General features: G+C 36.0%; 1 protein-coding gene across 1 annotated transcript in view; it reads left to right on the top strand.

The window, feature by feature from the left end:
- Nucleotides 1–9383: 9383 nt before the first annotated feature.
- LOC145765202 (thrombospondin-type laminin G domain and EAR repeat-containing protein-like) overlaps nucleotides 9384–15075 on the top strand; it is a 28457-nt gene continuing 22765 nt past the window's right edge. Inside the window, exon 1 of the mRNA XM_082576985.1 lies at nucleotides 9384–9577. Coding sequence (XP_082433111.1) covers nucleotides 9484–9577 — 94 coding nt within the window. The 5' untranslated portion in view covers nucleotides 9384–9483. The remainder of the gene's footprint in view (nucleotides 9578–15075) is intronic.

The following is a 15075-nucleotide window of genomic DNA, read 5'->3' on the forward strand; positions in this document are numbered from 1 at the left end:
AAAATATTGTTTTACGACTACGTTATGATGACGAAAAGTTTTAAGAGATTTACTTCAACGTTTCTTTAGATTTGTTCAATTCATCAATTGTTATTACAGTTTTGAGCTTTTGGACCTTTTTACGCAAGTCTTCTCCAGGGCTTCTCAACTCGTTTTTGTCTGTGGACCGCTATGTCTATTCAGATAGTTCTGTGGACCCAATCAGACAACCAAACAGTGAACAGTAACCCTAACTTTTAGGACAAATGATTGACTTTAACTTTAAGTAAAATTTACTAAATCAAAGTTGACATAGCCTACTTTTAGGGTATGAAATGCAGCCAGCTGCCTAGGCCATTCATGTTGATTGTGACAATAAGAAAATTGATAGAGCTGAATTTTGTATAAAGTTCAACTTTTGTGAACTTTATTTCGATCAAGATTCGGATCTGGTATGATCCGTTAATCACAATCACAATTCCGCCCCGTTAGCTCAGTCCATCAGCCCATTAGCTCATCGGTTAAGCGCCCGGTTTAAGATCACGCGGCGCTGGTTCTGGTCTCGGGGTTTGCGCTTGCGTAACTCATTTCAGGACTGCTCTCCATTCAGAGGCACCAAGTAGATGAAATAATTCCCCAGCAACAATATCAATACTTCAGCAACTATCGGAAACTCCACTCTGTTAATTTTGGTAACCAGCCCTGAGTCAGTGGTTCAACCCTGCAAGTATGCGAAACTGCCAGGAATAACCCATCAGAGCAGTTGTGAGTCCGATGATAACGATACCAACCAATTATCTTCATGGCATAAATCTCTGGTTAAGCCACATTGCAGCGAATGTGTTACTGAGACCAACTAAGAAGCTAAGCGCGTTTGATGTACGGATTTGCTTTGGTGCCCTTTCGAATAAATAATGCGATTAAGTAAATACTATAATGAGCATGAGTACTTTGATTTCGACAGCCACATACCAAATCGTTGACATGCATTGTGTTTGATTTTTTATGATGTTGTAAAACTGCTAAATGCAAAGAATGCTACATGGCGCCACTTATCAAGAATTGTTTCTGATGTTGAAAGATGCGGCAACCAAGGGAGGAAGGCTACCCAGCCATTTAGTTAGTATCGAGAAATTAACAATCTCTGTTTGCAGGTTTCCCTGCTTTGAACATTGATAAAGTACTGTAATCCAGTGACGTAACTAGAAATTTTTTTTGGAGAGATGTAAAAACAACTGTTTGGGGCGGAAAAATATTTTAATGTTGAAATAAAGAATTTGTTTAAAAATTTAGCTACTGAATGCAGCCAAACCCTTATAAAACGTCATTCCACATGTAACACAATGTCATTAAAATGTAGTAATGGTATTGGCATATTTTTTGAGGGGAAGGCAAGATTATATTTTTTGAGACGATTGCCCCCCACGTCACCCTCCCTGGCTACGTCTCTGCTTTTGGCTTATGTGAAATCTGCCATTATGTCATTATTGGAAAGAAACTCACGAAAACTGACAAATGCGTACAACAGTCTAACACTAGCGCTATGCTGTACCCTAACAAAAGAGCTTCCGTACCACTGTTGTAGCTTATCTCATCTGTTGCCAGTTTTTGAATAAGCATTCTTCAAAGGTCAACCAAAAGTCATACCATCATCCAAGATCATCACACCTGATCTAACAAACAAAGCTTAAACTATGAGCATGGCTACTTTTTAGCACACAATTCACTTTTCTCATATTGTAGTTTGCAAAATGCACTGCGATAAAGTAATTATTGAAACTTGAATCATCATAAAATTTGTTCTTGTTGTTTTTGTTTTTTTTGCAAAATTTTTATGTGTTGCCTTGCAGACGTAGGCTAAGTGTTGAATCGTGGTCATGAGATCCATGATTAAAAAGCAGTTTTAGATCTCCAACTCCAATTGTATTATTTCAATTTTATGCTGATTGGCGTTGGTCATGCCTCCTCACCTTATAACCTGTTTGTCAACAAAGTGTTAAATGTTGCGAGATAGCTCAAGTTTTTTCATCAACAATGAATTTTGTCATGCAGGCTAGGTGGCTTCTTAGGCTTACAACGAAAGGCAGAGGTCAGCGAATAATTGACTTTCTTCAATATTTCAAGAAAATTTAGATTTTACTCCAGAAACCATACAGGTTTGAGTTTATTGATTGGTCTGTTGTCTAAATGCCCATCGATGATACGATTCCTCAAACCTAAAATGATTCCATCAAGTCCTGACCAAGCCAAGTAGCTATTTCTTTTTCGAATTGTTATTCCAAGATTGTTGACAGAAATTCTTTTTATCTCCCAAACTTAAATTTACTTCTTTGTAAGTGTTTGGTTAGTTAAAATCACTTCTAAACCTTTCAAAGTGCCAAGGCTTGAAAAAACGTTTGAAGGTAGGAAGTTTGAGATGGTCAATACACAACAAACAAATAGCTTTATATAATTTGAAGGAACCATAGTTCTGAACGAAGTTCGATTTAGGTTTTCTGTACTTTATTATGTTTATATATGGTTTAAATCTTCTCGTAAATGCTTTTCTTTTACAGGAGCCCCGCAGTATTTTGTAAGTCTATCGTAGCTTGCTTTGAATTTGGAAAACCTGCGGTGATGTTTACAATCTAATTGCTTTTTTGGATTACTGCAACTAAACGTAACATCCGTTGAGCCTATTCGAGTCAAACAAAAGTATTTTTCATTTTTGTTCAAAATCTACTACACATCCTTTTTCAGTTTCAATAAAGTAACATTTTCAAGATCTGCGTCAAACCTATTGTATGGCGATATTTTGGAATACAAAGCAAAATAAACTATTCTGAGACTTCAAAAGACCAAAGAGCTTTGGTCGTAAAGGTTGAAGAAAATAAGCCTAGCTGGTGTGTAGCATGTAGGGTACATGTGCCAAGGCCAGAAGTAGTAGCCTACTAATAAAACTGGATTTCCTTTTTTATTTATATTTTATGAAAAATACCGTATTTACACTGAATGTGGCTATGACGTGTCAACTATCGTCATATTTTGATTGTTTTTATTTTTCATGTTGTCTCATTTCAACTTTAAAATACGTCATTGCACTTATCTGTATTTTCCATCTTGTTTCATCGTCAGTCGGCGTGATCCTGATGACAATTGTGATCTTCGTGATCCCGATGACAATTGTGGTCTTCGTGATCCTGATGGCAATTGTAATCTTCGTGATCCTGATGACAATTGTGATCTTCGTGATCCTGATGACAATTGTGAACTTCGTGATCCTGATGACAATTGTGATCTTCGTGATCCTGATGACAATTGTGATCTTCGTGATCCTGATGACAATTGTGAACTTCGTGATCCTGTTGACAATTGTGTTCTTCGTGATCCTGATGACAATAGTGATCTCCGTGATCCTGATGACAATTGTGATCTCCGTGATCCTGATGACAATCGTGATCATCGTGATCCTGATGACAATTGTGATCTTCGTGATCCTGATGACAATTGTGATCTTCGTAATCCTGATGACAATTGTGAACTTCCGTACCTTTCAATTTTGAACACTTTGAAATTTCAAGACGTTTTAGTTTTGAACGGAAATCGGCAAAAATCTCCCCGGAAAAATCAATCCTGGTAAATAATTTCTCGAAACAAACTTACCGTACCTTAGTAAATATCTCCCCGAAAAATATCCATCATGACAAATATGAACTGGTAGAATATCCTCCCGCTAAATAGTTTTAAATTTTTATCGTGGAAAATATTTACCAGAGTCGATTTTTTTCCTGATGTAGGCTATATTTCCTATATTTGCTTCAAACAGCCATCGAGCGTGTTACATTTCCGTTTGACTTTTCCATTTAGTGGAAGTTGTTTTTTTGACAACTTCTTTGAAGTCTAAAATTTGACATCTGCTCAAATACATTACTTAATTCGTTTTTTTTAAAAGACATGCTGCTATTCCCACATCTGCTTACAAACCCATGTCGTTCATGAAGTGTGCTAGACTTATTTGCATGATATTTTCTCATCTCTCAGTATTCTGTCAGTTGAAATTTAAGCAGAAATTTAAGCAGGTTAGCTTTATTGCCAGCGAATCTAAACTGGCATGCATCGTTAGCATCAAGACACTGTAACCAGATAACAAAAGTAAACTCGGGTAAGGTGACCAGTTAAAACAACAGCGATTTCAAAGCGACCAAAGACTTAAAAAATCTAAGTGACTAGTTTGTTTTATTTTCGATTAACTCATTACTTTACGTTCGATAAATAATTTATTGCTCCATGCATCACCCTCTCGATAAGTCAGTTGCAAGTCAAAGAACTCCTTTGATAAAATACTGTGACTGAAAACCTAAGACTGTTTTTAACTTTACACCACCATCCACTTAAGATCAAAACTCGATAAGAGAGGTAATTTTACAATTTACTTCGCCTTTCCAACATCTGGCTTGTCCATACTCTGACACGTTTGACACTTGCAGGAGACAGAAGGCATCTGCGTACACTGCAAGTCAGCTGACAAGAAATCCATTTCAGTGAATAAAATGGTTTTGGACTAATCTGACAAGCTAATTTAGCCAATCAAATTAAACCTAACAATCGCATTGGCCTACTGTTATTGCAGTGTTTAACATTGGTCAATCAATTCCATTTACTATTTGAAAGGCTTTCATTTGTTTTGAAGCTCCAGGAGAAACTACAAAGCAGAAAGAACTTTAACGAATTATACAGGGTGACGAAATTTTAAACTATCACAAACTACATTACAATTTCTCATGGGCTGTATCCAAGGGGGGTGAGGGGGGTGATCACCCCCCCACTTATTGGAGTGGTTTGGAATAACTAATACGATTTTAGCCCACTGTCTAAAAATCACCCCCCCGAATTCTAAAAGTGGATAGAGCCCCTGCAATTACTGCAATGTTTGGAATATTTTCAACCCTCTGCGCGGGCATTAAAAGCTTAAAGCGACTTGAATATTCAAGTTATTTTGTCTTCTCTCTAGTTTACATTTCTTTTTGAATATGTTCCTATCAATTTACTGTTTTAGTTACAAATATAACAAATGCTTTGCCTTGCCAGACAAAAAACACAAGGAAACGACTTGCTGCAATGCTCAGAAGACAATTTAACAGCAATTCTCCGGATACAATTTTCTTCATAAATATGCTGAGTTGTAACCAACGATGTAAAATGCGGTTATTACATGAAACTGATACTTTTAAACTACAGAAGTGTATGAGATAATACGCTTAACCAATGGCTCCCTGTAAACAGGTCCGTTTCGCCAACTAGCACTTAAAGCGTTGTTCATTTTCAGAAACTTTTGTCAAACTAAAATATTACAATTGTTATTTAACACAAACTTACATTTGCACAACGTACATAGCCAATCAGCAAATGAGCAAAGCACAAATTGTTCGCGTTTTGCATTGCCAGAGCAGTGGCAATTCTGAAAAGCTGTTTGAAATTTCATTCAAAAGTTACTTCTTTTTTTAAATGTAGGCTACATGGAAAGCAAAATCCAGACACTACGCTCAACAGAACGAAGATTTGAGTAATCATACACTTCTCTTTACGAGAGTTACGACAAAGCGTAACTTTTATTTTCTCACGTCGCCTTTTTCAGCCAGTCTATTCCAGGTTAAGTTTAGATTAGTTATTCATTGAAGACTTGGTTGGCGTGATAGTTAATTTTAGCCAGACTAAATGTAACTGCAGATGTCTCAGGGTGCTAATTCATAAGTTTGGTTTTAACTTGAAATGTAAGGCGCGTTGACCGCAATACTTGAATTGTCTATTTCGTGTTTTAAAAGCTTAAACCAGCAGGTACGATTTAGCTTTTCTTGCCGGGAGTTGAAACAGGATCGTTCAGTCAGACATCGGCACTAAAATGTTTTCTTTTGCGGGATTATGATCTCGAAATCCCGGCAGATTTAAAATATCCCATTTGATGAAACGAATTGATGATTTGCGAAAGCTCCGTGAATACACAAAAGGAAAGTAAAACTATGTCGTACAAATTGGTTGTAATTTACGTTGCAAAACGTTAATTGGAAAAACATTTTACGAAATTTTGGACTAAAAAAACATTGATTTACTGTCTGCATCTAAAATATTCACCACTTTATAACTCGAGGCTTTTTAAAAGTTGCATCACTTCAATCTTCTATCGGCCAGCGGAACAGAAAAAATAGTTTTTCTTTTTTTTTGGTGGAGTGGTAAAGATATTTATCGTCAGGGCGTAGTTGATCATGCGTTTTTTAGATTTACTGCTTCGATTTCTTGATTTTTCAAATTAATGTACTTTTTCGTTAGGTTTAATGCAGCTAAATTAGAAAAAGGTTTCAAGGGATTTAAAAAAATGTTCAAATGAATAACAGTGAGCGTTAAGCAGAAAAAAAGTCAGTATTTCCAAAACTGTTTGAGTGGTTTGTACTGATGAATATTGAAAATTTTAAGTGTTTCTGATGCCAAATAAAGCAGACATACAAGATTCATTTATTTCTGGTCAACTCCTTGCTTTGACGATGTTTCGCCAATGTATCATTTCAACTGAAAAGGTGCTCAACAAAAAGCTAGCCCAGATTCTTAATTTTCAGAATTTTGGCGTGTGACTTGCTGTTTACGAGATTGACAAGTCGTTAAAGGATCTTCGTTGTGTCTTATTTGTTCCGTTTCTAAATAGGCTACTTAATATTCTATTCGATCTGCTACGCTATTATCGCAGTGTCGAGTTTAGCAGAACTTGAAAGTTGTACTTTGTTTTCGAACCGCTTTGCAAACAACAATTTACTATTTGAAGAAAGCCTTTTCTAAATAGGGAACAGCTTTATGTGCTCTAGTATCTTTAAATTGTAACATTAAGCAATTTTCACAGTTATTTGCCTTTGAACAGCGTCAAACTTGTATAAAAAGGGCGTAGCTTGTGTTTTGAAAATCTTTGAAGAGTGAGGATTGGTCTTTCAAGAGTTTGTATTGAAAAGCGACCCGTACTTCACTGTCGCTCGCTGATTGGTGCACTAAGTTTTGATTGACAGTTAAACATTGGAAAGACGCTGTCAATCAACATTACCGTTGCGATCTGTATCATAAAACGTGTTCTTTGTGAACTTTTGGACAGACCACTTTATTACTGTCAGAAAATATCCAAGTTTAGCAAGAAGTTCGTTTTGCTGTCTTCTTTTGATCGTCAAGAAATTAGCATCAATTGATTAGCAACTTTTCAGAATTTAATTCTTGTAGAGGTTTTTTATTCTCTACATGGCTTTTAGTGCTGAATGCGTCAAAACTATGAAGACGTTTAACTTGCAAAAGTTTCAGCGTGGACTCCGATATGCGGTTAAACCACCCACTGGTATGGAGGAGTTGCAAATCAGGCCAAGTTGGTCGGGCCGGATTCGAGCCTAAATTTTGTAGTTTTTATTTTAGTCTGTTTGGCTTTGTCTCTGTCGTTCATTCGAAAACTATCTAGTACTTGTGGGGCTTCTTTGATTTTTAATAATTTTTTGTGTTTCGATTGGGTTTGGGCTTAAAATATACAGTAAGGCTTGCATATAACTCATGGATGCAGGTTAATACAGTTATTGTTATGGTAAAACGATATTGAATGAAACGCCAAAAGTCAATTTTTTGTAACTAGTTTCTTTTTCCCACGATAAGTTATATGGTGTTTCTACAATGTCTACATTCTACACATTGTTATCAACTTTGCTGTGGTAGGGAGAGCCACGACGTAGTATTAATTGCGGCTAATTGACTGCGAAATGGCTTCCTAGTATGACAGCATTCACTTTTTTTTGCTCTTACCTTTCGTTTCATTAATGAAGCTGCTTTTGTGCTTTTGTTTTGACTTGTTTCCGGATAAGGCGGGAAAACGAAACTCCTTCCCCTTGGTAATTTGATGCAAACAAAGCAATGTCTATGGCCCGTGCCGCCTGTTTCCCAGTCTAAAAACCAGTCTTTTTTGCGTTAATTCAACGTCTGCAGACGCTTAATCAAAGTAAAAAGGACCGATTTGATGGCAATGGGCATTGACTCATTGACCCAATTTGGCACGCAAGCGGAAATATGTTTCTTGGCACCTTGAGAACCGGATGGTTAAAGTAAAATGAACAACTTATCAACGTGTTCCTAATTCTTAAAAGTTTTAATTAGCAAAACTCACAAATCTATCAATTTGCAACGCATCGCAGTAATGATAACTTCAATACTGTGGTTCTTCTTCATTAGACCTTGATGCTTCAATGTTTTTAAACAACAATTTATATGACAAATGCCATGTTTTGTGCATTATTGTTTTGTTTCTCTTGAAAAAAAAACACGTTTTATCACTCACAAAAGATAGATTCCTAGAAGCTCAGCTGACGTCTAAAAACATTAAATCAGTGCGATTAGTACCGAATTACTTAGCCAGACTTTTATTCTTCAATTTGTGTGTGATAGGCTGATTGCACAGTTGTTGCTTGTAAAGGGGAGAATAACAAGCAGGCGAAAGATTAAAAAATTGCAACAAACTTTTTGTGCTAACTAAAATTTCTTCAATATCTTGCAAAAGCGTTTTCTAGTGGCATTTCACTTTTTAAAAATGCGCAGTTCTTGCCATAAAGCAATGCTGTAAAGCTGAATGTATTTGTTGATGCATGGCAGCTCTGTTGTGATGACCTCCGTGTATCCTTGCTTAGTATTTTTAGTGTTTATGTAAGCGGTAATTCATTATTATTTCTAAATTAATCTTCTCATTCTGTAATATCCTTAGTCCGGTACCAGTAAGCTGTTTGGAATTCGTTTTTGTCAATGTACCATTTAATTTTGTCATTTAAACGTAAAATTCCTTACCATTAGTTTGGTTTGCTTTGGTGTCTTTTCCTTTCCTGTGAGGTATTGCCTGTGGATACAGCTCAAGACTGCTTGGGTCATTTATAAAGATAAACTGCACAAGCGAATGTATTTTTGTATTTCTTGGCCATCGACCCTCGTTATCTCTTGAGGAAAAGTTTCAATGTCTAAATCAATTACAATTACAAATGATTAAACACCTGCGGTTTCGCGGGCAGCTTATATACATTGTTTTGATTCAGTAAGAGCAGAGACTACTGGGTTGCACACATTTTTTTCAGGAACTAACTTTATTTCACCAGCTTGTCTACTAAAAATCTTGGCAGTTTGTTATTATTAGGTACTGTATTTGTCTAAAGTTAAAATTTAAGTAAGTGTTTTTGTGCGCAGTCGTCATTACTCATTCCATCAAGGATGATGACGATTATAGGCCTACATCATTGCCAATGTATTCATGGCGTTCAACGAAATGTGAAAAACAGCAATAACAAATTAATTTGTCATATTTTAGGCAAATAATGAATCAATAAACAAATAAACGAGAGTTTCAATCAAAACTGTTTTTTTTGAATGAAATGTGAAAGGCGCTGAAGCGTGTAATACGAGGATTCACACTCTCACCCACACGTAAGCTGCGTCACAGATGCAAGGACGCGTCACACGCACAGTGTGTTGTAAATAATGCTCTTGACGTCACATTGGGGCTCGATAGTCGTCTGGTGGTTGTCAATAGCAACAATGGCGTCATCGAAACCTCTTCCACCACCTTGTGCAGGTAAGTGTCATTAGTTTGAAAAAAATTAACTTCACAATTAGCATTCAGTATGTTTAGTATGTTGTTTCAGTATGTTTTTACCTAGTGATTATAAAATAGTTAAAATGATAAGAACAGGAGCAAAGACCAAATCAGAAGGTGGTAACCCTAGTTCTTAAGGGTATATGTTACATTTTCATTCTTCTATCTTTTGTTGTGAGTTTTTTGACCAATTATGCAAAAGAGACTTGAATTTATACGAAACTTCGTTGAACTTGTTGAACGTGTTGAGATTCATCAGTGAAGTTGTAGGCCTTTAAAACATGTTATTCACCGAAAACCTCGAAATTTTGGCTACCACTCATCAACTGTTTATTTTTTGCAAAACGCAAACATTTAAACGATGTTTCTCAATAAAAGTTAAACTACCCATCGTCTTGTATTCATGATATTTTGAATTAATTTTGTAGTTTTATCTCAGGATTAATGGACTCTTCTGCCCTTGGGGGTTGGTAAATACGCTGACTAAGGAAAATGCATACAACCCAAGAATTAAAAATTGATGTTTTTAAGATTTTTTGTCAAATTTTTACTCGGAATCACTCTCAAGAGTTTATGGATATGTGCACTCATTCTTTCTTTAAAAGGGGTTTGTGACTCCATAAAGGTTGAGGTGAAAGCAATTGTTTCACTTCAATATAGGCTGTGCCGTAACAAGACATGAGTGGTTTGATATTTGTTCGTGAGTCAGTGGTGCTCAATTCTACATTTTGTAACGTTATAACATAATTGTCAGTTTACATTGCAATAACTGCCTAATTGTAACAATTTGAGTGGCCAAAAGAAACACAAAATAAGCTCGGAATGGCGGCGTTTTAGTGTTTTAGCCAAGATGTGACAACCATGACTTACTATGTCAGTTGTCTGTGTGAAGCGCAAAAAAATTGCTGTTCAAGTGACTGGGCTGTCTGTACCGCAGTTGTCAAGTTAGGTTACGCGGTAATGGACAAACGTAAAGGCATCATGCTACTAAATTTGTGGTAACAAATTACCTCTAGACGGTGGCATGCTATTATTCAAAACTTAGCCTTTTTAAAAGAATGAATAAGCGAAATTGTGCGTCATCTTTTGGAAAATGGCCTTATAATTTTGTCCTAAAAAACTGAGACTTGAGACAAAAGTTTCCGAAAAAGAAAAAAACAATCATTCAACTTTGTGAACTGTGAAGCTTTACGACCTCAATTATAACAATTTAAAGACTCTTAGGCTTGTAGAAAATTAATCGAAATTGTATTTCTATGTCAGTAATATACAGTCTATTTTTTTTAACTGAAACCAAGAAATTTTCTTTTAAAAGTTTAAATTATTATCAATTGTTAAATATCCGTTTACGACAAGTTCATCACTATTGTTAAGATGGCTTGAAATAGCTGCTAGGTTAAGTTCATTTTTTTCGGGCCTGTCGATCAGTAAAGTTTTCTCTTCCTACACATTTATCTTGACGTTGTAATCTTTAATTGCTAGTTTCCTCCTTGCTGAGTGCATCCCAAACGGTAAAATCCGTGCTGTTATATTAGTTTAACATTTGCGGTTGTTGCATCGACGTAAAAAAGACAAGTTGTGCTATCTGCCATGGAACAGAGAAATTTTCTATCTGGCGCTCAGCAGTGATATAATTCAACCTGAAGAAACTATGCTGTGGAAAACGGCAGTTTGCTTTCCAGAAGTCCTTTATGACAACTTGAGATACTCGCCGATCAATGTTCAAAATCATGCATTGTTAGTTTTGATGGAGTGCTGTCTTTCAGTCAGGCAATTTTGATTGATATGCTACTTGTCCCACACCATGGCCTCCTACTAGTATGGTCATTGGTCATGCCCACACAAATTTAGAAATGATGTATGCTTCTTGATACCTTGATGCCAGGGGCTCTATCCGCTTTTAGAATTCGGGGGGGGGGGGGTGATTTTTGGACAATGGGCTAAAATCGTCATAGTCATTTCAACAACAACTTTCAACTCGTCTTAGTCATTCCAACCACTCCAATGAGTGGGGGGGGGAGGGGGGTGATCACCTCCCTCACCCTTCTTTGGATAGAGCCCGATGCGCATCAGGAACGTCAAGACAAAAATTAAAATTCAGATTTAGCTTAATGATATTGTTTATTGCGTTCAATTTATACGCGTTCAATTTTCGAAGAGATCATATATTTTTATTACCTCTCACCATGACAGAAAGCTTAATGATAAACAAGGCACGTGTCCCTTTAATCTGTTTATGTGAGGCTAAGTAACTGTTGGACCTTTCACAGTTTATGCCATAATAAACTACTTTTATGATCTTGTAAATACAAATTAGTTACTGTAATTAAAAGACTCCCCAAAGCTTTTTTCAACATTGTTTTTGATCCTGTTGCCGAAACAAGTTAATTAAGAATTCTTTTAGCTTTTGAAGGCTATTTGTAAGATGTCAGTCGATGTTGCCAATTAAACTCAGAGAATGTGTGCTGCTGCTTTTTCTTGTCTTCTACAGTTTTTGACATTGACAGTTTGGAAACAAAAATATGACATTTGACTCAACATAATATATTTCCACACAGTAAATCAGTCGTTTTTTACATTGATTCAACGTCTGCATACGCTTACTGGCCGAGTTGAGACTGGTTCAGCCAGCAAATGAGTATTTTTTACATTGATTTTACACCTATGAGCGTTGAATCATTGTAAAAAAGAAATATTTGCTTGCTGAAATTTGGTACGTATTCTTTCACATTGGGAGTTCGTCGGACCGTCCTTCAATAAATCAGAGACGGCAAGACGAAGAAATGATGGCGGTTTCCGTTCACTATTTTACAATTTTAAAATTATGTTGCAAAGTCTATGTTTTGAACGTTTTTTCAATGTGAACAGTGAAAAAAGACAATGCTCATTGTGAGAAATGCTTCGTATCACGGCAACTCCCGTGCCACATATATTTTGAACGGAAGCTGGACAGAAGCAAACACTTCTAAATCTTTGACGCGTTCCGTACGGTGAACAAGTTTGGATTTAATCACCGCATAAATCACGATGGTCGATTTTGTGGTTCCAGTGCAAATACAATCCATCACTCCAACGTCTTCCGACATTGTTTGAAATGTTAAAGATGATGAGTTGATTTTATCCATCAGGTTTCTCTGCTGGTAATAATGATGATGATGTTCGCCTTTCGTTTCCGATGATGGCCATCATAAAGAAATGCAAGTTTTTTACCCAAAACCCATCATTTTCTCTTTCTTGGTGACAAATTAAGCGTAATTCGGTCTGAAATTTATTTTTAGCTACTCGTCAGTAGATTATTTAATTGTCTCTTGAGATTTTGTCAACGCAAGGCAAAGTTTATTAACATGGTCTATATTTTCCTTTTTTTATAATGGGTAGGCGTTATAATAATAGTGAAACAGTTAATGTACATTTACCGAAAATTTACTAAGAAAAACATTGGCTGAAACCAATTTACCAGTATTTAATAAAAGTAAGATGGATTTGCGGTTTTTAAAACACTTGACCTCACCAAAATAAAATACCGAGTGAAACAAGACTACAGCCCAGTTTTAAAATCAATCTAAAGAGTGCGTCTGCAGACGTTGAATCAATGTAAAACAGGACCGATTTGTTAGGAATACAGTGATGATCTCGCACTTCGATTGATAAAGTTATTGCTATGTCGTTTTTTGAGCATTTCGTTATGAAAACAACGTTTGCTTTAATAAAAGCTCAATTTGATTAAATTCATTAGCCTGCTAGTGCCAAGAATTTTCTGTGCAAAAGCTACATTTTTATTACGATGCAAAAATATGGCACAAAAGATTGCAAATTTATGAACCGAAGTCCTTTATCCTGAAGTTCAATTGATGTAAAAAGCGGTAATATTTACAAACCGGGTAGATCTTCGACGCCCAAAAGTGGCAAAGACACCGTTGCTAAGAAAAAATCTTCAAAAAAGAATCTTTTTATGACAATACAATAATTGCAAACTATTGCATAGTTTTAATAATTGTCGTAAAAAGATTCCTTTCATAGATTCTTGGTTTACAATGATGTCCTTTTTTAGCACTAATTGCAACGTTCATCTGATGAAAGTGAATTTTGTTGTTTTTACTTTCACTTTCATCAGATGAACGTTACAACTTACAACTAGTGCTAAAAATGATAATTGCCTTAAGAACACCCAAGCTTTTCAGTATTCAATCATGTCCTTGCCACATTTGGGGGTCAAAACTTCACCCAGTTTGCAAATATTACCGTTATTGCATCGTTTGGACACTAGGCAACGTTACAAGGCAACACATATTGTACAACACATGCGCCAAAAACATTCACAGCTGGGATGTGCCATTTGACCACAGTTTTCATGTAAGTGCTGTGTTTTGACCCAAAATGTTAGCAAAAATGGCCTGGTTGTTTCAATTAAGCTGCAAAGATTTGCAGTCTCTCACCGCCCCGGTTTACCGTTGTTGGAATTGATCAATTAACAGTTAACATCCATCTCCCATTCTGACGTCATTGCCGAACGTAAAAAACTGAACAAAGTTAATGCATTGTGGGTAAATTTAAAAAATGCTTTGTGGTGACAACTCTTTGAAAGACAACATTCACTTCCTGCTTGTTGTCAAAGTTAACGTCGCACAATGTTGTATTGATGAGAAAAAAATTTCATTGTTTGGTTGCAAGTCGAAGTTATGACTTCCTTGAAACAAATGCTCAGGATAGAACACGAATTTCAACAGCACTTAATAAAAGCGAGCGATAGTGATCAAAAGGTTTTGACAAATGAGTTCATTTCTTGCAAGGGAGTCTTGTAAGTAACAATAAATATGCCAAGATAAGACTTTTAGATGAAATTGATGCCTTTTGATTTGAAAGAGGTTTGTGAATTTTCCGAAACTTTGGCGTTAGTTAACGATATTTAACGACAGACGACTTTTTATGCAGTCGCAGCCATCTAGCTGACTTTTCCAATACACTTTTTTGGCTTTCGTACAGACATCAATCAAATAAAGTTTTTGTCCCACTGTTTAACTTCAGCCTTGTGCAATTATTTGTTCATGTGGCTGACCTTCTTTTTGGTAATTCTCTATTAAAATGTCCGTGAGCAAAGACAGATTTTTCCTCAAATTTTACTTAACACATATTCCTTATTCCTTTAAACAGATGTTTACTTTAAAAAGATGGTGTAGCTATCATAAGGGCAGCTAAGTGACAATGGATTAAGACCTCAACTTTGATCTCACCGGCATATTTCGCTTTCTGAGCTATAAAAAGATTGTATTTTCAAAAAGTTTTTTCTTCGTTTTGCCCAGCTAGGAAATGCAGCTATTTTTACATCATTTTAACGTCGCCAGACGTTAACATATGTAAAATTGGCTTCTTCAGATAACGGGGTCTGCATTAAAAAGATCAAACGAGTTAGTGGTGAATAACATTCATATTAAAGTACAAGAGAATGTGTTCAATAAATCTAACCGTGTATTAACTTC

Source organism: Aplidium turbinatum, chromosome 2 (assembly GCF_918807975.1).
Source record: "Aplidium turbinatum chromosome 2, kaAplTurb1.1, whole genome shotgun sequence".
NCBI lineage: Eukaryota > Metazoa > Chordata > Ascidiacea > Aplousobranchia > Polyclinidae > Aplidium > Aplidium turbinatum.